Source organism: Zalophus californianus, chromosome 11, assembly GCF_009762305.2.
Source record: "Zalophus californianus isolate mZalCal1 chromosome 11, mZalCal1.pri.v2, whole genome shotgun sequence".
Lineage (NCBI taxonomy): Eukaryota > Metazoa > Chordata > Mammalia > Carnivora > Otariidae > Zalophus > Zalophus californianus.
Genome location: NC_045605.1, coordinates 76,202,402 through 76,228,951, shown reverse-complemented (window position 1 = coordinate 76,228,951; position 26,550 = coordinate 76,202,402). Strand labels below are relative to the sequence as shown.

At 38.7% G+C, this 26,550-nt stretch overlaps 1 protein-coding gene across 1 annotated transcript in view; it reads right to left on the bottom strand.

The window, feature by feature from the left end:
* Positions 1-21,420: 21,420 nt before the first annotated feature.
* SLC17A6 (solute carrier family 17 member 6) overlaps positions 21,421-26,550 on the bottom strand; it is a 42,400-nt gene continuing 37,270 nt past the window's right edge. The window contains exons 9-12 of the mRNA XM_027577817.2: positions 25,781-25,913; positions 24,856-24,966; positions 24,281-24,408; positions 21,421-23,546 (exon numbers count right to left, since the gene is read on the bottom strand). Of these exons, the coding sequence (XP_027433618.1) occupies positions 23,211-23,546; positions 24,281-24,408; positions 24,856-24,966; positions 25,781-25,913 (708 nt within the window). The 3' untranslated portion in view covers positions 21,421-23,210. The remainder of the gene's footprint in view (positions 23,547-24,280; positions 24,409-24,855; positions 24,967-25,780; positions 25,914-26,550) is intronic.

Sequence of the window (26,550 nt, the reverse complement as noted above, 5' to 3'; positions counted from 1 at the left end):
AATCTCTAATTGCAGTTGGCCATGAGATGCAACCAAGTCCCTGCATTCGGTAAGGTTTTTATGTTCTACAGCATATCCCAATAACCTTCCAATACATTGCCCTTTATACTTAAATTAGTTGAAGTTGAATTTCTATATCTTGCTAACAATGGCAGCAACAAAATACATGATCTCGTTTACTTTTCAGTAACTCAGAGAGGTAAATATTATCCATATTTTACAAATAAGGAAATCGTGGTTCAGTATGTGGTTGTTCAAGGTCAAACCACTGATGAAAAGTTGAACCCAGATGCAATATCCTTCTGCCTCCAAATCTTTAATCCTGCTTCTCCTTTCCCTCTACCATGTTCTTGCCTTTTCTTTCTGTTGTCCTCTCTCCCTTCACCTAACTTCTCTTGTCTTTTAGGTACCTAAGGCTACCATTCCTTTAGGAAGTTCCTCTTGTCTATAAGGACCAGGTAAAGGTTTTCATTCTATGCTCCATAGCTTCTACGTTTCACCTTATCATAGTATTTATCAACTTGTATCCTGAATCTCTCTCTTCCAAGTTCAGCCCAACAGTCAGAACCTTCTCTTCCTGGGCTAGATGCTCCTATCTTATAAAATCATACAAGTCATCCTTTTGCTTAACAACCCACTCTTCTGCACCACCCCCCCCCCATTTCTCTGCAGCTTTGCAGCTCTGCTCTAATTGGGAGGTGAGAGTGAAAATAGCAAATAAAGGCAATTTAAACACTCTGAGCTATCACATGGCAGTTCTACAGCATGGAAAAATGTGTCTTGGGCTAATAATGTTCATAACATTTCTGGTTTTAAATGCTGTCCTGGCAATCTCCAGAAATAGAAGCTATGGTTTTTCATTAAGTTTTACTTCAGAATGTCAAAAATTATCTGGTTTTCATGTTTTTTCTTGACACCCAAGGAAATATATGCATAAACGTAGCATGCATGCACACATACACATGCACACACAGAGAAAGAGAATGTAAGTTTTAAATAAAATAATTAATTCTAATGATTAATCCAATATTTAAACTAGTAATAATTCTAAAATAATTACAATATTATCAAAGATTCTTCAAAGTTGAATCAATCATAATGAAGAAAGTTGAAAGAATAATATTTACGAAGATAAATTTTTAATGAGCACCACCTGCACCTAATTAAACTTTTCTCCCCAGAAATGATCTCAAGTGAAGGAAGACCAATTGGAATTGATGCCAAAATGAACTATCAGATATGAGACTTCTTTTTTTTTTATTTCTCTTGGTGAGCCTCATGTCTCAGTTTGATAGAGAAGACAGCATGCCTTTTTGTAGAGACCATACTGAAATGGTTTTGAATTATTAGGACTTCTGGGAAATTGTGCCTATTCTGGACAGGTGAACTGTTCTGAAGCTGTAAGTCTGTCACCATCCTCATTAAACAAAATCCTGAAAGATCAAATCCTCACACAGGTTGGGACCAGAAGATTTCAAACAGCTGCTGAGCAGTGAGGGGTCAACTTTGTGGCCAATAGCCCTCCAAGTTGTTCTTTGAAAGCTTTGTCTTCTAAGCAAATGGAAGGAAGGGGACAAGAGCTCTTCAGCACTACAGAGGACACAGCAAACAAAAAGATACGTAGTGTGAACGCTTTCAGAGTGGGGCAGCTTGGCTCCGGAACATGGAAACTTTGACTTTCTTCCTTTAGGATGGGGGATGGGGGAACAGAAGAAGTCTCAGAAGTACAGAGAGTTAACACAATTAAACCAAACCTCTCATAATGTGGCGAATCAAGTTTGAGTAAAGGACTGTATTCCTCAATCACTGTCAAAACTATTTTCCACAGGAAGCTTTTTGGTTCTCAAGCCTGTAAGTCTTATTGTATTTAAAACCCTCTGCGAACTACGTTCACCTTCCATGAATCTCTTTTTTTTTTTTTTTTACTGAAAGTTGCTATTTCTGAATTTTGGTGTGATGGAACAATCTGTTCAGCTGTAGCTCTTCATTTGCTGATTACAATAAGGAAAGGGTTAGTTGTTTTATAAATACAATTTATCATGAAAGGTGCTAACTCAAAGAGATAAATTAAATTGATGTTTGTATTTATTGCCATGAAGATGAAAAGAGTTACTTGGAAATAAGCTGCAAACTTGCTCCAACCAGAATGCCAGTGAAAATCAATAATTCATTCTCATACATCTTCCTGCACTTTGCTGGCAATTGCAGACAAAATTAACAGCAAATCTGACAACCAAAAGGAATGACTCTACCATGTTTCCCCAGGAGGCCTGCATCATTTCAGTCCCAGTGACATGATGAGCAACTGGCTTTGGGATTTATTGTAGTTAGGGGGAGGGGCGGAGTGAGGATTCTCAAACAGGGTCTTGCATGGTTTGGACTTGCCGCCAGTGCCAAGGGAGGGCTTTCTTAGCAGCTTGCTGAGACATGGAGCAAAAGAGAAAGGAGGGTGCTTGAAAGCTGCCAACAACCAAACATTAAAAATGTGGTCGGATCATTTACTACTCTCTATCTCCTATTGAGCCCCCATACTCTGTGGTCTCAGATTCTCTTTGCACATCTGCTACTTTATCTTCTTTAAGGAACTGCTCCCTCTGTCAGGCTCTTGTTTTTTTGTGTGTCTTTTGGGGCTTGGTTAGCAATGGCAAAAACTGTAGCCATAAGTCTCAGTGACCTGTTAATGTTAGTGCTTATCACCATATAAATGACAAAACCTCTTTATCTAAATTCAGGAGTGAGAGAAAGAAAGGGAGACAGGGAAATAAAGAGACAAAGGTGGAGAGAATGAATTTTCTGTTTGGATTTCCCCTAGGCAAGGTATCCACTCCGGTCCATTTAATTCTGTCCAGTGAGGTAAAGTCATATGGTCCAAATATGGCTACTCAAATGCCCTCTTTCTAAAGGTCCTGTGGTTGAGGAAAATTTTAATAAAAGAAGTGCTGACAGGGAGACTACTATGGCATCTTTTTTTTTTTTAAGATTTTATTTATTTATTTGACAGAGACACAGCGAGAGAGGGAACACAAGCAGGAGGAGTGGGAGAAGGAGAAACAGGCCTCCCGTGGAGCAGGGAGCCCGATGCGGGGCTCGATTCCAGGACCCTGGGATCATGACCTGAGCCGAAGGCAGACGCTTAACGACTGAGCCACCCAGGCGCCCCCTATGGCATCTTTAATACACTAAGTCAACACCAAAAACTACATTGTGAGATCAAATTGGATGAGCTTTATATGAATATTGATCACAGAAGACAGAAAAATAGAAAGAGACATGGTCAACTAAGGGCATGATAATTCAAAACACAGCATGGTATGCTGTACAAATTAAGCTCATAGATAACTGATTGATTGTTGATTGAATGACATCACAAATAAGCAAAAATTGGTCATGTTAGTAAAGAGAGACAGATCCATCATTCGTTAAATGCTAATTGAGCACCAACTGTGTTTTAGGTATTGTTCTAAGCACATCCGTAAACTAAACAGAAAATAGCTTGCCCACATGGAGCTGTGATCAGTAAAGGGAGATAGAAAATAAATAATTTGTAGTGTAATATGTTGTAGTGATAAGAATATTTTTATAAAACATAAACAACAGAATTCTATGTAGGCTAACACTTTGTTTACTGAGTACTTACTATATACTAAGCCCTGCTCTAAATCCTTAATGCATTCTAGCACATTCAGTTTTCACAACCACTATCATTTGGCTATTCTGATTATTAGTGTTTGATGAATGAGGTTTCTGAGACACCAAAGAGGGTTTCTGCTCAAGATACATAGCTTTGAAGTGGCTGAGTTGGGAAATGAGCACAGGTTACTTAACATGAGATATGATGCACTTAAGTTCTGCATTGTGTTGTGGTTCTTAGAAGGTGTCCAGTGCATGTATGTTTAATACATATATTCTAATATCAATTACCAACTCATCCTAATGAAAAATGTGTGGAAATTCTTAGCCAGGAAATAGTTTCTTTTCCAATGGGGCCTGGATTTCTCTTCTTTATTCCAGTTGCTTTTGAATAAAAGAACCAAAGACTAATTGTGAAATTTCTCTTGATCATGATTTTACAGGTGATACCATTCACATCAAGTGGGTTTGAATAATGGCTGAACTTTAAACTGTCTGTCTTAATCAAACCTTTCTTTTAAATATATACTCCTCTCTAGCATTTGAAGAGCACATATTGCTGTGGTTTTTAAGCTTATCAAAAGGTCACACTAAGATAAATTATAAGTGGAAAAGGGGAGAACTGGTAAGGGAGAGGAGTGGGGATTTGTAGCGAAGGGAAATAGCAGACCCTGCGGGAAGACATTTGGATCAGTGGGGGATAGTCAGGGTTGATGAATGTAAGGAGGAAAGTAATCTAATTCCTATAAATGCCCTATAAAAAGGGCAGGTCCAAAGCGCAGTTCCTCCAAAGAAGGCTCTCTTAGAATCTAAGAAAAGATTCTGCCTGAAAAGAGTCTGAATCCCCCGCATTAAGTCCTATCTGCCCCTTACCAGACAAGAGCTTGCCTGGGAGGGACTGCGTCTTACCAGGATGTGAGGCTTTGTATAAGAAGGCTGGCAAGCAACAATCTTGGGTTTAGGGTTTTTCCCTTTCCCGGCTACTTTTTGTACTGTGTCTTTGTTTCTCTGAATCTGATAGCTAAGGACTTTTCTCAGACACTTTGAACTTCCTGCAAAGCTCTTTTTGCCTAGTAAGTAACATGTCTAAAATTCATAACAAGAGTCAATTTGGTCCAACCAACTCCGTTTATCAATGTAGAGCAATATTCTGAAGAGTTCCTTCATTCACTCAAGACTTTCAAAGTCATCAAATCCACCTCATGAATTTTTTTAATCCAGAAAGGCAATTTTAACATAATTATATCCAATAAACTATAAATAATATGCAGTCTGGATTTAATTTTAAAATTTCTTCCTTTTCCAGTAGTGTTAGTTCTGGTCCTATCTGATTCTTTCTCTTCTCTAATTGCCCAGTATCTTTTCTGTATTTTGTCTAATGCTATTTAACTACTAATACTCCTTCTTCCCCCCTTTTTTATAAGAGAAATTTTAGCTGCATACGTGGTCATCCAGATAAAGACATTTTCCAGCCTCCCTTGCAGATATGCATGGCCATGTGATTAGGTTTGGGCCAATGGAAGTAAATCAGAGCCATGTGTTTAACTTCTGGATCATGCTTCTCCCTGTCAACTGGCAGAGGAGGGCTATCCATGAACATGCAGATAAAGGCAACACTCTTGAGACTGAAGAGCAACAAAATGAACAGACCTCGCTCCTCTGTACTGTCAATTCATCCTACCAGCCTTGGACTCCTTTCTCAGAGATGATGAACCTGATTAAACCATTCAAACCATTATGTTTTAGAGTCTTTTTCTTACAACAAGCAACCTACTTTCTAACTACCATATTCTGCTCATGTCCCACCTCATTTTTCATTGCTTTGGTCACTCCATGCACCAACATTTCTACTATTGATCAGGCTCTTGATTTTTAATTGCTTAAAATGTGGGTTTTGGAGTTGCCATTAACCAAATTAAACAAGATTTTCTTCATTCCAATGCACCCACCATAATCGGCCTCATATGCAGGAAATCAACTTTCTTTGTTTTCATAGACCTACTGGAAGAGTATCTGACATGTATCAAAGTTTCCTGAGTGTGCAGTTGAAGATTCTTTGGAAGTATTCGTCTGGACCATTCCTAGCCTTTTAAACTCAATCACCCTATTCATGCTTCATATTCCAGATAGCACACAAAATAAACCAATAAAGAAGAGCAGAAAGTTTTAACAATTTCCCAACACCCTTCCTGTTTAGCTTTTCTTAAAACTTTATCTACAGTAATAACATTAGTTCATTTTTATTTTTAAAAGTTGTCTTGAATCTCAGAAAAGATCATTTAAAATTGACAATAAGCCCAGCACCCAGAGTTTACCATTCCATTCCATTAACCGTTTAGTATTTTGGTTTATATTTTCTTATTTTATTTCTGTTATTTTTCAAAATAAATTTCACATTTAAAAACTAACTGAGGGGCACCTGGGTGGCTCAGCTGGTTAAGCATATGCCTTCTGCTTAGGTCTTGACCTCAGGGCCCGGGATTGAGCCCCACAGCATCGGGCTCCCTGCTCAGGGGGAGCCTGCTTCTCCCTCTGCCTGCGGCTTCCCCTTCTTGTGCTCGCTCTCTCTCTGACAAATAAATAAATAAAATCTTGTAAAAAATAAAAAATAACTGAATTTAAATTCCTCATTTAAATTTTCACACTTAAAAACTAACTGAACTCTGTATTATGTGTATTCATCAGGGTGTGCCAATTGCTATAACAACTCCAGTTGCAGTGCTTAACATAACAAAGGTATATGTGTCTCTCACTTAAATAATAGCGGAATTGGTTCACTCAGGACATTTGCCAGGCTTTTCCATCTAGTGGCTATGCCATCATTAGGTGCTTCAAAGCCCTGTACTGTGTTTGCTGGATCTGGCAGAGAGAGAAGAGTTAACATGGAGGCATGAAGGCTCTCACAGGCAAAGTCAGGTCCCAGCTTCTGCCTACGTTCTATTGACTAAAAACATGTAAGACATCTAAATGCAAGAGACTGGGAAGTGCAATTTAGCTGGAAGGAAAGGTCACTTTTGATGAGCACCTGCTCTATCTCTACGAGGTAGTATATTCCCATGTGAGTAAATATTCTCAGACAATGTGACTTTAAACGATTGCATAGATAGTTCCTGCCTACTCTGATACTCATATCCCTGGTTCTCGAATTGCTAACTATGTGCTCCAGCTTTCATTTCTGCTTGTGGAACTATCTCTTTAATTTTCCATTTCCTCTTTCTATCCATTTCTTGGTCCTGTTCTCTCTTCTTCCTTCAACATCTCACCATAGTGTTAGTGAGAAGTTTTCTACTCTAAATCTGTGGCCACAGAAACCGGTTAGCTCCAAAAGCTGATATGCATGTGAAAGAATGGGAAATAGAAAGAATTTTTGAAACCTGCCAACCACTCACCTTTTTTTGGTCAGTTAATAGCTTCCTTAATTGGGAAATCATCCTGTTCTCAAATCATCAACTTTAAATGAAACGGACTCCACCTAGAAGTCAGAGATAAAACCTATGTCTGGTTAATTAAGACATCATATTTTCCTCTCCAGTTATTTCAAGCGAAAGAGAGTCTGTGAGAGAGCGGCTGGCCCTTAGAAGAAACAAAGCAGGAGAAATCCAAAACAGTTTGGATTAGGCTTCTGTCTCTTTCAACAAAGAGTTCCAACTAATAATAAATATGGAAACAAGCAGGGAGCAATTCAGGTTTCATGAATTCAAAGAGATACCACTCCAGAAAAGGAAAACAAAGCAGCATCTAGGAAACGGCAGAACATGTCAAAAAGCATTCTTAACTGAGCAACTCAGTAAACTGAAAGAGTAAAGCAAAAGAGGAAGAGGTTTGGGTCAAGTCTGTTGTAGAGCAGATAAAGTCTCAAAGTTGGTTCAGTAGTTAATTCCAAGATTATTGAATATCTGCCATGGTATCCTTGTAGGTACATCCAGGTAAGTCTCACCAGTTAAAACACAGGCATGTTCCTAAAGGGTCAACAGAGCCACTTTGTATATTTTGTGGACAGATTAGGCTTTCTGTCTTAGGTTAAGAAAAACTTTTAATAGGGTGATCCATCTCATCCTGAGCAAAGGTTGAGTGTGGACTTGGCAAGAAGATCAGCTACCAACTGTCCAGGTGAAAGAGTGATTCCCCAAAGAAAGTTGTGGAAAGGCAGAATGGATTCTTCCTTGCCACCACCTCAGTGCTTAGATACATTCCTGGGTCATGGGCTCGGGAAGGGCTTTCTTCTTACATAGATTACCAGATGAAGGGGAACAGGTGATAGCTTACACTTAAAATCTGGCTGATATTACCTTTTAGATGGTTTAAACCTTGAAGATGAAATTGTCATGTTACTTTTTGATTACACAAGGGGTGGGAATTTATACTTTTGCAGTAGAACACTTCCCTGTTCTTAGAAAACCATACCAATGGGTCACTAATACAAGTGCTTTGTAGAAATTATAATAAAAAATGGAGGCATCTCAGAAGCTGTGTAATTAAGGTGCTAAACTTCTTGATGTGCTAACATGAATGTTTGTTGATGATGGGCTAGCTACATCTCTGAATGTGATGTTTCCTTCAGAGAAGGTTTAATTTCCAAGTATGGTTTTAGAGCAACGTGCCTCCAAAATATCTTCCTTTGGACTATTCTGTCACAAGAGAACAACATTTGTCAACATCATCAACAATTTCCATGTTGTAAAATCTAAGCATCAATTTCTGTCCTCTTTTAAATAATAAATAATAGCATTTGACACTGGGGTCACCCTTTCCTTCCTGAAATACTCCTCTCTTCTGAATTCTGCATCAATTAGAAGGCCTTGTATTACGTTACTAGCATCTGGCTTACAAAATAAAAGATACTTGTGGTGGCACCTGAGTGGCTCAGTTGGTTAAGCGTCCAAATCTTGATTTCAGCTCAGGTCATGATCTTGGGGTTGTGAAATTGAGTCCTGCATCCAGCTCTGAGCTAGCAGGGAGTCTGGGATTGTCTCTCTCCCTGCCCCTCTGCCCCTCCTCCCCCACTCTCTAAACAAACAAACAAACAAACAAATAAATAAGGGCTTTATGGCTTATACAAATGTGAAAAGTTCAGAGGTAGCACAGGATGGGTTCAAGCAGAGTTTAGTCCAGGTTTTGGCTCCATGTATATACAGTTATTTCAGCTCTGCCTTTCTCCAAGAGTCAGCTTCCGCCATAGCTCTGCTCTTTATGGTTACAAGATAGCTTCCAGCCACATCTAGGGTTAATAGCTTATTCATTTATAACCAGTAAGAAAAGACAGCTTTTCTTTAACTGTGGAAAAATAAAAACTTATGTTTCATATTGATTGGAACAGACTAGAATGGAATTTTGTATAATGTTTTGCACTACTTGACTTAAGGTATCTACTTCTCCAACTACATTTCACCCCATGCTCCACATTCCCACTGAGCCCCAGAAACATTGTCCAAGCTTGTTCCCATGAGCCCTTCCTTCAGCTTTAAGTACTCTTCCTCCAGATAGTTGTGTAAATGGCTGCTTCTTACTTCTAGTGCCAAGCTCAAATATCACCTCTGGTAGTGAATATGGTGGGTGCCTACCCATATTCCCTTTGCTATGCTCGTGCACCCATCCTTAGCTGTCGAGTGTATTGGCTATTAATAGCTCACCCCTGCCACCTTTTCCAAAGAATTGCCCTCAGCCCCATAGCGTAAGAGGTTATGCTCCTCTCACCAGGGGAAGGAGTGAAGCCAGTGACTGAATGACAGGGAAATACAACTTGCTTCAAGTTGGTACCAGTTGTCTGGGGTAATTCATATTCTAGAGCTCTTGGTGGGACCAGGCTTAAGGGCCCCACATCTGACACCACATCCCTGCTTTGCTGTTTCCCTGGCCTCTTTCCCCCCTATTTCCCCTTGTCCTAAGAACATACATTCGATAAATCACTCAGGAATCCCCATTTCAGCTCTGCTTTTAAGAAAATCTGTATCAGCTTCCTCCTCAGAGAGGCTTTCTTGACAACCAAGTCTAAGGTCGCACTCTACCCTCTCACCATTCTCTATCCCATTACTCTCTTTTATTTTTCCCTAACACATACCATTCTGAAATTATCTGTTTGTTTATTTATTTATTTACTCTTAAAAATTTGTCTCCTAGTCATGTAATCAGCGCATGACAAACATACATATGCTTGGAACAGTACTTGCCTGTGCATGTCACACAGTCAGTATTGGTCGAATGAATGGCACGTTGGCTTTCGTGGATGAGGAAAATGTTTTTTCTCTCTGGACTTCAATCTCTTAAGGCTGGCCTCTGAGGTGAGCAGATGCTTTTGAGCATAGCTGCAAGTGAAGGGGAAAAAGTGATGTATGCCAATGGGACATAGGCTAAGAGCATGGCAGGGAGTTATTCCTAGATCTTGCTAGGAAGTCAGGCTTGTAATGAGTGTGGCACATCCTGTAAGCGAGGCCTGAGGAATTCCCAAGTCACATAGCCTCTAAACTGCCAGCCCAGAGACTCCAAGTGAGAGCCTAAGGGCCAAATTGGCTTGGAGACATTCTGTTTAGCTCACATTGTTTGTGAATTTGCCATTATGTTTGCCAGTATTTAAAAAAAAAAAAAAAATAGCTCTGTGATGCCACATAAATATCTCAATTTTCTGCCTCTCAGAGAAAGATGGCATCAGTCCCATGGGGCCACAGTCAGCTGGAACTAAGGAACTTCTGTCCCCTTTCGACTGGGTGTGAATTTTCTGTGTCAGCCCATCCCCACCAGGCTTTCTCCTTTTATATATGATGCTTGAACCCTGTAGGCCTTTGAATAGTAATCCTAAGTAGTGATCAGTTGAAAAATCTTCTTTTATAATTCTGGTTCCCTTCCTTAACCAAACTTTGTAGACTTTTCAGCTTGTCTCGAGCTGTGTTGTAACTAAGAGAAAGACTAGAGTGGTAAAGGGACAACAGGTCTGGGCGGAGGAAACACTGGGGCTGAAACCCAGCCGGAACTCTGTCCCAACAATGTACCCTGAGGCCAGGCAACTGAAAAGAATGGTGTCCCTTTCAAATTTCCCTCTTTGTAATTCAAGGACAAAGGGCAGGCCACAGGTAGAAGTTAGGGCCATGAGAGAGCAATAGGCCCTAAGGCCGGCATGGTGGTAGCAAGAAGAGTCCCTGCTGGAAGCTCTTGGTGTAACATTGCAGCAACTCATGGGTGGATCAGTCCTTTGGCACCAAATTCAACAGAAGCCCAGTCAGTGACTCCGATGGATAAGGGCAGCCTAAAGGAATCTCCCCCAAAAGGAAAGTTGGACATCAAGCCAGGAGCAGATCTCAGGTTTAACTGTTACGTGATCTCAGTAGGACCCAGAAGCAGAGTGACCTAGAGGGATTCTGGTTTTATTTGATTTTTAGGCAACTTTTCAATTTCACTTACTCTGCAGATCTCACCTTGAGATATACACAGCTGACTTAAGAATACTTGCTCCGAATAATAGCTTTACCTTCTGCAGTGACTGATATTGCCATTGCATTCAATAGATCCACTTAATTTTCTGAATAATGCTAAGCATAGACCAAGATGAACTGCCAAGTGGAAAAAATCCGACTCTTGAGGGATTTGGGACACTGGTCACACAGTCAAGTACACTGGCTTTATGCCCTTGTCTCCAGAGCTCATTTTATTTCTTGCCCTTTGATCTAGGGTTTCTCTCATCTGATTCTTGAAGGGATCTACGATGTGTCTTATCAGACTGACTCCTTGTCAGCAGAACGGCCGTGTAGTGTCTCTGTGAGGTCTTCCTTCCGGTCCCGAATGCATCTTTACTCTCCCACTTGTGGCCATGTCAGACAATCACATTCCTACACATCTTGGGGAGAATGCTAGGCAACCAATGCCCACAATAAGCCAAGTGTGAGAACATTTTGCAAGATTTTTATTACCCATACTAAATGAAGGAAATGGAGAGATTATTAAGAATAGCTGCTTTGGGGACCCCAATAGCTCCATGGGGATCCCCAATTGAACAAGCTCTGATAAACTGAGAGAATTTTAGGGTCTCTTGAGAAGAGAGGGAGGTTGTTATGGCTTGAATTATGCCCCCCCCAATTTTTATGTTGAAGTCCTAACACCACCCCCCACCCCTGCCGCCCAGACTTCAGAATGTGACCTTATTTGGAAATAAGGTCTTTGTAGATATAATTAGTTGAGTGAGGATGTCATACTGAACTAGGGTGGGTCCCTAATCCAATATGACTGTTATTGATGAGGCAACAGAGGGCAAGCTGAGGACAAAGCAGAAGCTGACACCCCACCACCCCCACCCCCAAATGAGGGATCTATGTGACATTCCTCAGGCACCCCTGGCTGCCCTAAAGGAAAAACAGTTAACTTATGGAGATCACAATCCTACAAGACATGAGTCTCCCTCAGTTTACAAATGTCTTAGCAATCTACAAGAACAAAGCATTCCTATCATCAATAACCTAGCTTCCAGAAGGGAATGTAGATAAAATTAAATGCCCTTATAACTTGCAGCCTATTGACAGATACTTGAAGCAGGCAGAGTATAATGTTCCTCCAGAAATTTCCCAACTATCTTCATGTTAACGCCTTACTAGATGATGGCAAGGCCTCCGGTATCTTGTAGGTCCTCTTTAGCATATGAAAGTTCTTTTGAAACCTCCCTTTTTCCTTCCTCCCCCAACCCCATAGTATATAATCAGCCACCCCTCACAACCCCGGAGCAGCAGCTCTTTCTGTTCCCAGGTCCTGTCCCCATGCTTTAATAAACCACCATTTTGCACCAAACATGTCTCAAGAATTCTTTCTTAGTCATCGGCTCCGGACTTCACTTATATTCTAAAACTTCATCAGTATCTTTATAAAAAGAATGCCATGTGAAGAGACAGTCGGGCACACAGGGAGAAGAATGCCATGCAAAGATTGGAGTTATACTGTCATAAGCCAAGGAACTAACCAAAACTAGAAGAGAGGCCTGGAGCAGATCATTCACTAGTACTTCTACCAAGAGCTTGGCCCTGCCAGCACCTTGATTTCAGATTTCTGGCCTCCAGAACTGTGAGACAACTAATTTCTGTTGTTCTAAGCTACCCAGCTTGTGATACTTTCTTACAAGAGCCCTAAGAAACTAATGTAGAGGTGTTTTGAGTTTCCCTCCACTCAATTCTCTATTAGGTGAGAGGCATAGTTTGGGTACTGTGGGAAAACATGAAGAGAAATAAAACACGATTGCTTCCTTCAGTACCTTTGCTGGGGAGCACAAATAATAAGACAATAATAAATAAGTGTTATGTGAAAATAAAAGTAACTTGTTGTCAATGAGCAAAACAGAGCATGACATATCAGCCTCCCAGAACCATTTCCTTCTTTTCAGTGTCCCTTTCTCCTCACTCCACACAGGGTCTTCATGCAGTCATGCTCCTACCCACCGCCACTGAGGAAATGTCCTACTCGCCCTAGGTTCTAGCCCCAAATTGGACAAATCAAAGACTACCTCCGAGTCTTGATTTTTTTTTTATTTGAAAAAAAAAATGAGAATAATGACACTTCTCCATTCTATCTCACAGCACTGGAGTGAGGATCAAATTAGAGAGAATAACTGAAGGCATTTTGAAAACCTTTAATATAGCTTAAAATATTCATTGTTACCAATGGTCTAATATGTTTATATGCAGTGAAATACTTCCCTTTTACTGAGAGCCTTTTGCAGAGCTGCTACCCTCACCCAAATGGAGAAGTTTGAAATCCCTGCATTTGTTTAGCCCCCTATAGAGATTTATACAGTTCACAAATCAAGTCATCTGACTTAATTTTTACCACGATTTAGTGAGCTATGCATTTTATGCCCATTTTGAAGATGAGAACACTAAGCTCAGAGAAATGAAGTGGTTTGCTCATAAATAGTTGGAGGTATGATGTGAGGCTAACTCCAACATTGCATTTGTCAACTCCTAGTAAGGGGGATATTTTGGATCACCCATCCTTTTCTATGTTTTTAAAAATAAACCCTTAATGCCGGCAACTATAATGTCCTCCGTTACTGATGAAAAAGTACGATTTTGACCTTACAAGCCCTCTGGTGATACTTAAAGATTATATCTATGTTTCCAGACATACCATAAAGAACCACGTTCTATCAAGAAAAAAAAATTTTTTTAAAGAAATACAGCTTAAAAAAAGCACAAAAAAATGATGGTGTATGGTCAAAGCTTAACAAAATCTACCATTTGGATGAGCCTATTGTTCTCTGAGTGCATCAATTTCCTTGAGGAAAGAAACCAATTTAGGGTTACTTCTGGAACAAATATGCTCTGAGATATGAGAGAGAAAACAACAAAAATTGAGACACTTTGTTCTGTTCTTGTGGATAACCTTGAGTTTCAGACAGAATTTTGAAAAAGAAAAGGTATTATTTCATAAATATTGTGCCTGGTTCTTTCTGTCTAGAGTTGTGAAAGCCAGGCACAAGTGGTCACTCTGCCTTGGACTCCTTCTGCAAGGTGCAGAAAGCATGAATCATGTATTTGTCAATATATTTTGATTATCCACATCCTGCTCTTGGGTTTGAGTTGTGAGTAAGTGGGTATGAAACAAATGAAAAGCCAAGCTTTTATCTTAGCATCTGGAGAGAAACTCCGATTCCCAGAGCACATCATCTTCCCCCCCATCGTGTCTGCTTGGCACTCTTGTACAGAACGTGCTTCCAGTCCCTCCCCACTCCTATGCAACATCCTGTGAGACAGAAATGCTCATCTTAGGCTCCACTAAAAATTCCTTTAAATATAACAACATCTAAACAGTGCAGTCTGCCAGCGAAAGGCCCTGCACGGCCAGCTTAATCATCCCATCCAGCCTCCTCTCTGTTCCTAAGCACACATGAGAGTCCATCTGCAACACCCGCTCACTCCTCCAAACACATCATGGTAGCTACACCTCCATGATCTTCTAGTGATGCGCCCTCTGCCTCTGTGCAATTCAATGTCTTCTCTCTGTCTCTGACTTTCCTTCTGACAAGAAGAATTAATTTAATGTGGAGGATATCATTCTGCTTGCATATCAACTATGACCATGCATTCTCCCATTAATTATTTATTGAGTTCCTAATCTATGTTAGGCCTTGGAGATAGCATGGAGAGCAAAAGATATGCCTCACAACATTTACAGTTCGGTGGGAAAAAATAAGTTAATATCAAAGTTATAAACAAACAAATTAATGCCTAATTGCAAATTATGATAAATCATATGTAAAAGTGAAACTGTACAGTGGTATACTTACGTCAGGAATGATTGTGAATATCTGTTGATATGCAGAATTTGCTGCCCAAATGAGAGATTCTATATACATGAAGTTCTTTCTTTCTTTCTTTCTTTCTTTTTTTTTTTTTGCTCTGATGACATTCTTTCTATAGCTATTTTTATTTCTATTTGTCTTCTCTTCTAAACCGTGAGTTTCTCAAGAGCAGAGACTATGCCTAATTCATTTTTGTATCTCTGTAGTATAGTAAAAGGCCTGCATATAGCTTAACAGATGTTGAATGAAGTAATGAATGGGCAAATATTGTAACTTCTAAAAAAGTCCACCATTTGAACTTCTCAAAGTACCTATACAACTCTTTGATAGCATCTATCACAACCTCAAGTGATTTCTCTGTTCACTTCTTTATCTGTCACCTGCATGTATGAAGAGCTCCAAGAAGGCAGAATCCATTTAGCTCTTTTCCCCACCATATTCCTAGTACCTGCCACATAATACATTCTCAATAAATATTTACTTGACAAACTGCCTAACTTACCAAATGAAAGAGTGTTTCTGAATTACCTCAAAAGCTCTGCTGTGAATCCCAAGATGTAGGTTAACATTACCCTTCTGCTACTAACTGTCTGGGGAGAATTTGACCAGTCACTTCACGTTTCTAGCTGCAGCTTCCCCATCTATACAATGAAGGGGTTTCAAGCATGTATTTTCTTTCTTCCCAGTGCCAGGACTCTCTAATATATCCCATTAAACCAATAAAAGTTGAGTGCGACCTGTTATTAGAACTTAGACTTGTGTTTTTCACACAAGTATGTCAATTCACTGCAGGACGTTTACTTAATGAAATCCTCAAACCCTTACAAAATCTTACAAACAAACCCTTACAAATCTTACAAAACAAAAAAAGTTTTGTAAGAATGTGTAAGGTGTTCCCTAAAAGGGTCAAAAAGAAAGTAGCATCACAGAAAGAAACCCACCAGGATGAAGTGAACCTCCAATAACTATTAAGATTTTAAAAATGTCAATAGGAGTGCAGGCAGAAAGTAAAAATTTAGGCGCACCTGGGTGGCTGGTTGGTTGGGTGTCTGCCTTCAGCTTGGGTTATGATCCCAGGTCATGGGAAGCAGCCCCCAGTCATGATCCTGGGTCATGGGAAGGAGCCCCCAGGCATGATCCTGGAGTCCTGGGAAGGAGCCCCTCCTCTTCAGGCTCCCTGCTCAGCAGGAAGTCTGCTTCTCCCTCTCCCTCTGCCCCTCCCCACCTCTTGTACTCACCCTCTCCACTCACTCTCTCTCTTTCAAATAAATAAATAAAATCTTTTAAAAAAAGACAAGAAAGTAAAAATTTAGTTTTATATTTATTGGAATTCTGAGAACAATTACAATCTCTGGTTGACTTGAGGAACGCAGCTAACTATTTGTCAACGGGAATAACGTCAGAAAACTTCAGAGCCTCAGAGTCAGGAGGATCTTTAGAAACCATCAAGACTAATGAATTCCTTTATTTTCCAGATGGGGAAGCTGAAGCCCAAAGAGCTGAGATGACTTGCATTGGGTTATGTAAAGAGGCTGTGGCAGATTTAGGGATGCAATCCACATAATTCTGGTTTTTCTACTATCCCACTGCAACTGGAATTGAGAATTAATATGCCTTTAGATTAATGGTGATATACTAATTTCCACCCTGCATTCAAGGAGATAGGTATGCTCCTCAAATCCCTTCTTTAATCTTTGAGAAGCAGTCCAATAGACTGATGATATCTGTCAGAAAGAAGGCTTTCATCTGTGACATTTATTCTCATGCACACTTTTGTTGGCTTTGTGCCCAAGAACTTCATTTGGATTCATAAACCTGTTCATAAATGTGTATAATTCTACCTTTATCTTGACTTTATAAAATAAAAACATTCTCCCAAAGCTGTTGCATTAAATGTTATGGCTTTTGAAAACTGTCAAACGCTCTGGAAGATCATGACAATATCTTCATTGGCAGCCCAGAGATTAAAAAAAAAAAAAAAAGCCTGGAGAGAAATAAGACTTGTGTTCTCCAGGGAAAATATCTTATCTGGTTTGCCTGTTTTATATTTTACAATACAGAAAATTGTCTGAAAAATATAATAAAAGCCATATATAAATTCCCAGAATAAATAAATACTGGTATTTTATCATATTTGCTTTAGCTCATTTTTCAACATTAAAAAGTGACAAATTTGAAGTTTCTTTTATGCTTTTCCTAAATCTATTCTCTTTCTCCCTTTCCACCTACAACCCTTATGAATACTTCTGTGTGTTTCCATCCCGTCCATGTCTTTATCCTTTTACTGCACAGTATATCATCTGATAAATATGTATTTCATATGAATGGCATCCTACAGTGCCAATTATTCTGCACTTGTTTTCTGTTGCATAAAATCTATAAGCTATAAATAGAAAAATAATTTAGGTAATCACCATGAGTAACTTAATTTTGATAAAGATAAAAATATCTGAAAATAGTTTTCAAAATGATCCATTGTGATGACTCTGACATTGAGGTCATAGTTGAAGAGTCAATACCTTGTATTTCCTTAGCACAGTGGGGAAAGGTGCAAGCAAAATGACCCTTGTTAAATACTGATGTGCAAGTTGCTGTGCTAAGCACTTTATCTGTTATTTTACCTAATCACAATCCCAGCTACAAATTAGGTATTAGAGTGCCATATTATTGGTGAAAAAAAAAAACTGAGCTTCAGAGAAATTAAGGTACTTCGCGAAGTCATACAGCTATTTAGATGCGGTCAACTGTAGTGATGATGAGTACAGGATCTAGAGCCAGATGATTTACACTCACATTCTAACTTTACCCCATTAGTTGTAGGACCTCGGATAAGTTACTTCACTTCTCTGTGCCTGCTTCCTCTCATTTACGAATGGAGTTTACAATAGTATCTACCACAAAGGGTTATTTTGAAGAATTTTTTTTAAAAAAGATTTTATTTACTTATTTATTTGAGATAGAGTGAAAGCACATGCACGAGCAGGAGGAGAGGCAGAGAGCGAATCTTTATGCGGAGCCCCTCTGGGGGGCTTGACCTCCGGAATTGGAGATCAAGCCCTGAGCCGAAATCAAGAGTCAGTCGCTCAACCGACTGAGCCACCTAGGCGCCCCACAAAGGGTTATTTTGAAGATTAAATGAGTTATAGATTTGTACATGAAACCCTGAGAACCATGGAATTTATAAGCCCTATATAAAGGAATCCTATTAGCATTATTATTATTATCAGATCCCTCACTCCCGTCTTCCTTTAAAATAACACCTAAACAAACAAATAATGAAAAACAGACACTAAATGAAAATGAGGAACGAAGATAAAAATAGCAATTGAGCCAAACAGCGCTCTCTAAGCTTCTTGAGAAGGAGACAAAGAAGGAGACATGGCAGGCCCCATGTCTCTTCATTTCTAAATGCCCACAGTGCACTAATGCATCAGGAAAAGCATTCTCAAACGCTTAGAAATGCAAGGATCTGTATTGAGCAAAGTAACAAAACATGTCCTCGAATGTGATTTAACAAAACTAAAGAGGTTTCTTCATGTGGTTTGCTCTTGGTGAAATCTGAGGGATTTCATTCAATAAAAGTTGCTGAATTTGGATGAGGCACAGGGTCATCGGTATCTGAGGGGTTTCATTCAATAAAAGCTGCTGAATTTGGACAAGGCATAGGGTCATAGGTCCGTATTCTGCAGCTTTTAGGTGCCTGGCCACATTCATGGGAAAGCTTGGAGAAGCTCGAGCATTTTAAGGGACTGTATAGCATAGAGCAACCTTTACAGATGAAGTGTTTCTGACAGCAGCGGAATAAAAATTCAGGTTTGAAGTCTTGTATGAGGATGGAGAAAAGCGAAAAAAAAAAAAAAAAAACTAAGAATTAAATCTCAATAGCCACGATCTGTGGATAAGACTGACAAAGCAGGCATGGAGGTAGCTGATGCTGATCTTGCTGCACAGCCTGGACTCCCCACAGCGTGGGGATCTCTACGGCTGAGACAAGCCTCCTCACCTGAAACTTAAAAAAAAAAAAAAAAATGGACATGGGGAGCCCCACCTGGAAGGCAACCCACGTTTGGGAATTTTGTGGATTAAGGAAAACCTTTTCTCAGGGAAAAGCCTCTTCTCTTCAGTCATATCTGTTTGGCCTGTCTGGGCAGCTGGGGGTGCTGCAAACACCTCAGGAAGGAGATTTGGACTTTAGGAGCCATGAGAGCAGGGATTGTTTTCTCATCGCTGTATTGACAGTGACTTGCACAGTGTCGGGGCTTAATAAACAGTTACTGGGTGAATCTGTAAATTAGCAAATGAAACCCAGGAAAGCCGATCGCCAGTAGCACTTGGTAGACAAACACAGGAATAAGCGAGGGATAGTAACTCAAATATCCATCATGGCTATAGAAGTTAGAAGTGTGTATATGTAACTTTGCATTTCCCAAAATCATCCAGGCAAGCAGGAAGTTAAAGGGGAAAACGTGCAAAGATAGAATTTTCATAAATAAGGTACTGGATACATAGGTTAAATACAGCCCATGTAATAGGATATTAGACTATGGAACTCTATTGTTCAAATAAGAAAATGCACATGCTATATTGCTAAACAAAAAAGTAGTTTGCAACAGTAGACTAAGTATGACTTCAAATTTGAAAATTGCAAAACATTTTCTGCGTATTTTACTTATAAAAGATTCCAGAAATGTTAAACGGTGCTTATTTCTGGATAGTGAGATTGCCAATTACCCTCTTTTTAACACTGTTCTTTGCCTAACGAAGCTCCCCTCCCTTGTACTCCATTTCTAATCAAAAGAGTAATAAAGCGATTTAAAGATAAAAATAAATCACTCTCTTGCTGTGGCCAAATGGTCTGTCTCTTGTTCTACTCCTGCCTAGGGAATCTTTAGGAAGTTTATTACACCCTATTACACCCAGTTCCCTTACTTGGAAAATAGAAATACTAATACTGATATGTGACCTTTCAAGTTTACAAGGCAGATGTGTGGATGAAATGGGATAATGCATAAGAAAGCATTTTGCAAATTACAAAATACCTCATATATATAACATTGCAGATGGGGATAGGCATTGAGATGAGGAGGAAAAGTGGGAGTGTGAGGAGAAAGGGAAGAGGTCCCTGGGTGGCTTAGTCAGTAGGCTTCCGACTCTTCACTTTGGCTCAGATCATGATCTCAGGGTCCTGAGACTGAGCCCTGCATCAGGCTCTGCCCTGAGCACGGAGGCTGCTTGAGATCTCTCTCACCTTCTGCCCCTCCCCCTGCTTGTGCACACTCTCAAAAAAAAGGAAGATGAGAGGTAGGAGCAAATGAGGGTGGCCAGTGGTAATATCTGGAGACATCATTAGAATGATTCTCTTACTCTCTTATAGGAACTGTAAACTTTTGCATTATAGAATTGTGGAAATTATAAAGTATTAGATCCAAGACACTTTCATTCCTGCCAAAGTTATGCAAGAATGGCATGTGAGGCACCGTAAGAATTAGGCTGGGTCTTTGGCTGTTGTTTCTTTGTGCAGAGGATTGCAGGAAAAGAAAATACATTCCCTCGCCTTCCACCACCCTCCACACACACTCTGAGCTTATGTGAGTTCTGGATACGGGGTTGTGGTTGAACCGATAAATATTCTTCAATTAACTTCTTAAATTAAGTCCTGGCTAAAAAGAAAATAAAAATAAAAACAAAGCACAGCTTACCATAACAACTTCATTCCAAATCCTTAACATCTTCTGTGTCCTCTGTTTCCCATCAGCTTCTCTTATTGAGCCTCAGTGTCTTAGTTGAATAAGGAGCGTCCCCTAAATCACCCCATAAGTCCTTTTGAGCAGTCAAGTTCTATGACTGTGACTCCAGTGTTGTATAATTATGGTCTTCCCTTTCTACACATCTGTAAAATCGGGAATTGGATCGAAATGATCACTTTTCCAGTGACACAGACGTTCCACCGGCTGCTACCTTGATAAATCCTGCTCACTGTTTGCTGCTTTGGCTGACACGTTATAATATAATGCAGTTACTCTATTTTACCTTGGGGAAGTTTTTTAACCTTCATGAGTTTCAGTTTCTTCCCTTGTAATCTGGGATTAAAAGGAGTACCTGCTTTGGGTCATTGTGGAGTTCTATGAGATTCTCTACATAGAATGGGTAGGGCAGGGTCCAGCACAACCTACACGTACAATCTAAATTAGATGGGATCCTTGACCTGACAACTTTTGAATTTTTTACCTGAATTTTTCTGTAAGCTTAGCACACAAGCTATGAGAAGACTATCATCGAGAGATAGAGTTTGACTCCGAGACCCATTTCTTGATGCAAAACTCTGTCTATGGAACCACATCCCACACAATCTAAAGAGTGCCATGTTCTTCCATTAAATCTCAAGTAGCTAAAAAGGTTATTATTCTCGAACCTAGCTTTGGCTGCACTGGAACACATGAAAGCTAAATTCCCATTAAAGCTGCAAACTAAATAAAATAAACCCAAATTAATGTATTGTATTTTTACAAAAGGATAAATAGAGCATTTTATTAACACTTTTTTTTTTGCAGCAACAAAATGATAGTCCACATCTTTTCATTCAACAAAACAAAAGCTATGATCACATTACATCACTTTGAGACACAAAGCAAAGGATGTTTTTATTTTCTTAAGGTCAAGGATGGTTTACATCTTTAAAACAAATGTTATGTTTTCTATTTGCAGTAGCAGGGCTTCCAGTCACTAGCACAATACAATGAACAGATCAAATATCCAGAATAGACAATTAAATACACCAATGATATTTTGCATTGAATTGGGAAATGCATTATTATCGTTTAGAACATTCTAAAGAGATCTGATGTTAACTTTTTAAAAGAAAAAAAAAAAATCATTCCAACCACCCAGACAGCTACCACAGCAAAATGAAGATAATATACAGACAGGAAATTGTATGCATTGCACTTATTGCTTGGAACACAAATGTTGCAATTCCTGTTGAGTTATATTAAGAAATGACAAGCAAAATGCCTCTGCCCCATCTAAAATTCTATGACTCTATGAAAGTAGAAATTGCAGTCCCCTAACCCAACATTAGGTGTATGCTATTTTTGGCTTTTTTGTGAAGATTGTTTATTATGTTTTTGTGTATGGATATGTATAAGATATACAGATATATATATATAGATATAATTTTAATATAATTTATTGTCCTATATATTTAAGACAAATATCTTTTAAATGGGACTTTAAATAATAAAATCGTCTACTTACAATATCTCTATTAAGTTTATCTTTTCATATTATATATAGCTCTGTGGCACAAGTTTCATATAGTATTTCATTATTAAGGAAGAATATCTAAACCATTTTCTATTTCTTTTGTTGTTAATATTGCATTTTCAGGGCTAAATCTCCATAGTAAATTTCTTATTAGATTCTTTATGGTGTATGCATTTTTTTTCTAATGCAAGTTACAACCAGTACAAAGTTGTAATAAAAAATACATTAAAGTCTATTTATTTTTTATATTTTTTGCAAAAAAGTTAAGTGATATGCTACATGAAAAGTCAGATTTCTGTTGAAACGTGAAGTGTTTTATACTGTTAGGTAAATGAATGGAAGAACATGAAGCATACCCCTCACTTTACAAGTTCTCTTTCACAGATATAAGTATATGTGTGCAAGCATTTCATATAAAACACTGCAAGATATTTCTTTTCAGAACCTACAAAATATTCCACATTATGTAATAACAATAATTATTTAGTACACCTTGCTAGTTGCTAGCCCACAATATTCTTCTCTAATTGAGAGATATAACAACTCCATAATTTATATTCAATAAACGTTGCCACCACCTGATGCAGCCAACATGACATCTTCGGGTTTCTTAACAGGACTTCTGCATGATATCTTGCAATACAGTGTAACAAATATATAAGTGCATTTTGCATGATCAAGTAGCTTTGGCTTCCTAACCTTTGTAGGATGGGATGTGCCAACTGTTGTAGTTGTGCTTTATTAAATGGTGATGAGTTTTAGCTCACGTGAATCCAATGAGTAACTACTCGCTTCTACAATTTTGACCAGTCAACGTTTAAATCACAAACGCAAAAATGGATGACCTGAATGGAAATGATGGCATTTCACAACTTCTACAGATTGCACTTGATGGTAACTTCATGAGTTTGTTTGTGATTCATTTTTTACAGCAAGACTTGCCTGGTTGATATGTTTATGTGTGTACACCACTTTTTTTTTTTAATTTTTGGGCAATCACAATTAATTTAATCACAAACACTAAAAATAAATCCAGCAATTAGCTTTGTTATGAATAATCATCTCGGTCCTTATAGGTGTATGAGTCTTGTACTTCTTCTTGTACAAATTCCTCTTTCTTTTCCCAACCATTGGGCCAACCTCCATTAGCCTGTGTTGTGGCACCATAAGACTTGGTGGTACCATAATTTATATAATTTTGAGTAATGTCCCCTGTTTCTTCATCGAGCTCATCTTCATGGATAAATCCACATTTTTCTTCACTTGTTTCCTCAGGGTCTGCCCAGGGTTGCTTCTCTCCTGAGGCAAATATTGCATAAAATATAACTCCGCCATAGTGGACCAGCGCAGCGATCAGGAAAACATACTGCCACTCTTCGCGTGACTGCAGTGACAAAAAAGCAGTGCTGTGAGAACAGACTCCCCATGTTTGAAAAGCATAACCTCTTCTTTGAATGAGCCACCATCACGCTTTTCATACAACACTATCTTTAGGGGAAAGCCCTGTTCTGATTACATAAAGCAAATACTGTGATGGAAACTTTCCATAATCCTATGACTTTCATTAATTAAATTTTTTTATAAATCTCAGGTTCTGAAATAAAACTCCAAATATATCTGTGGTCTGTTAATTTTTAAAATACCCATAATCTCTCTTTGAATTTCCATTGATTTACGTATATTTTTTCCTCCTACTTCTTTTGTTTATTTCCTTTTGGTGAAAAATAATTGTGAAGTTCTACATTTAAGGACAAATAGCTGATAATAATATTCTTCCATTGATAACTGCAGAGTCTGAATTGATGTTTCCAAATAAAGTTCAGAAGACTTCTACTTGAGTACTCTAAGAAGCTAAGAGAAAAAAAGGTTTGCTGTTGTTGTTTTGCCACGCCAGAAATATGAGAAATATTAAAAGGTGTTGAAAAGCACAGTGCTTATTGGTTGGGAAAGAAGAATTCCTCAGAGCTCTTAGAGATTTTCTAGTGAGCCTCAATTATCTCCCTTACTCAGAGGTCTGGTGGCTAGACCACAGAGAGAATGCCAAACAGGATACAGTAACTCTTCTCTACCATGAGAAAGAATCTTCAAAAACTGAGCATTTCTTTAGCTACGTCTTACCTTATTCTTTGTCATTGCACCAACAATGATAGGGCAAACCATTCCTGACAATGTGCCAACACCATTTGAAATGCCCATTAAGATACTGGCATATCTCGGAGCAATATCCAAGTGATTAACATTGAAACCTGAAATATACACATCAGCTTAGAGTCAGAGAATCCTAAACCCCTTGGAAGTGGGTGGCTGTAGAATATTCTCTACCACACTCACCACCCTCCTGAGAAGATACCAGGTATAGTGCATGTGCTCAATAAGTATTTTTTGATAACTTAGCTCAAGGATATGATCAGAGTGGAATGAAGTATGGGTTCTTATCCACTACTTAATATGTGATACTCAAATCACAGAAAAATGTTCTCTTAAAAAAAAAAAGAAGAAGAGTAAGCAGGAGGAGAATGAGAAGTAACAAATCCAAATAATGACTTCTAAATGTGTTATTCTTTTTACTTTCTAGTGGAAATATGTTAAGTAACTTTTCAACAATAGAATATTAAAGAGGAAAGGAGAATATATTTATTATTACCGGCAAAAATCAGGACGTTACGTTTATAAATTTAAAAACATGATCTTACCAGAAATAGCAAATCCACTGAATCCCACTGCAAGTACCAAGAATGAGATAGCCACCCCTCTAGTATGAGAATAGCCAACGACCAGAAGCAGTGTTGCTTCCATGCCAAAACCTTTGGAAACAGACACATGGAAACGCTTCAGAAATTTGTGTAAATTTTCCCAATGAGCCAAAACTGCTAGAACTGCTCATGCTTATCTGACCTAAGAAACCTCTTCAGGGAGTCTATCTTAAAAGGGGCAGCTGGGTGGCTCAGCCAGTTGAGCCTCAGAACCTTGATATCAGCTCAGGTCATGATCTCAGAGTGGTGAAATCAAGCCCCAGGTAGCCTGGCGCTCCATCCTCAGCAGGAAGTCTGCTTGAGATTCTCTCTCTCACCCTGACCCTACCCCACCGTCTCTCTCAAATAAATAAAAATATTTAAAAAATAATAATAACAGTTATCATTTATGCACAGAGATTACTGAAGGCTTCCATTTTAATAAAAATATTGAATACGCCCTTAAGTGTCAGTGGTGGGCAGGGACGAGTTAGTTATGTAGTTATTTAAAACTAGGAGTTATGAGGGGCACCTGGGTGGCTCAGTCATTAAGCGTCTGTCTTCAGCTCAGGTCATGATCTCAGGGTCCTGGGATCAAGCCCTGCATTGGCCTCCCTGCTCAACAGGGATCCTGCTTCTCCCTCTTCTGCTCTCCTTGCTTGTGTCCCCTCTCCTACTGTCTCTGTCTCTCAGTCAAATAAATAAATAAAATCTTAAAAAAAAAACTAGGAGTTATGAAAATTTGAAGATAGGGAAATGATTATAAATGAACAATGAAGACACAAATTTAGCTGCATATTTAACATACACAGTAAAAGTTACTCACTCATGTATATCAGCATTTCATGAGCCAAAATCACGTCCTTCACATCACTTATGTACTTACCACCACAATTCATGATCTTTCTTACTGTAGTAGTTGAAAGAATTTGCTTGCTTCTTAGAAAATCTGCAATCTGCCCTCCAATGGGCACAATAATTGTCATTACTAAGTGTGGTACAGCAGATAGCATGCCAACCTGAAGAAAAAGAAAAAGAGGAAACATATACATGACCATAAGTAATATGCGCAATGGTCTTGGTTTTTTGAATCCATCATAAATTTTTTATGGGAAAAGAAAGAAAAAAATACTGTCTCCAAATGACCACTTACTCCTTCCTGGAATAAGCAATAACTTCCACAGAATAAATGAGAAAAGCTAAGTAAATTTACTTTTTATCTGTTAGAAGTGAATACTTTTCTTTCCTGTGTAATGAGTCAGTAAATTTTGAGTTTATGAGTAAACTATCCTGAATCTTATCACAGTGATTCACATTTATGTGCCCATTTTATATTCTTAAATATGTTTGCAAAAATTCATCATTAGTGAGTGAGAGAGAAACGGAGACAGAGTCAGAGGGATAAGAAATACATTTGACCAAGCCTGGAAGAGGCTCTATTTTTAAATTTATATTTTTTTAATTCTTAGGAAGGCTAAAAACCTTAATTGCATTTTAAATATGTATCTCTTATGAGTTTTATATTTAGTTTCTAAGCTAAATTTAGCCCAGAAAATGCAGATCGGTTCTTCAATGTTAGGTATTTTCTATTTCAAATGTCAGTATTTGGTCACATTGTCACACAGTGGTATATAGTTTCTGTATTAATTTCATATG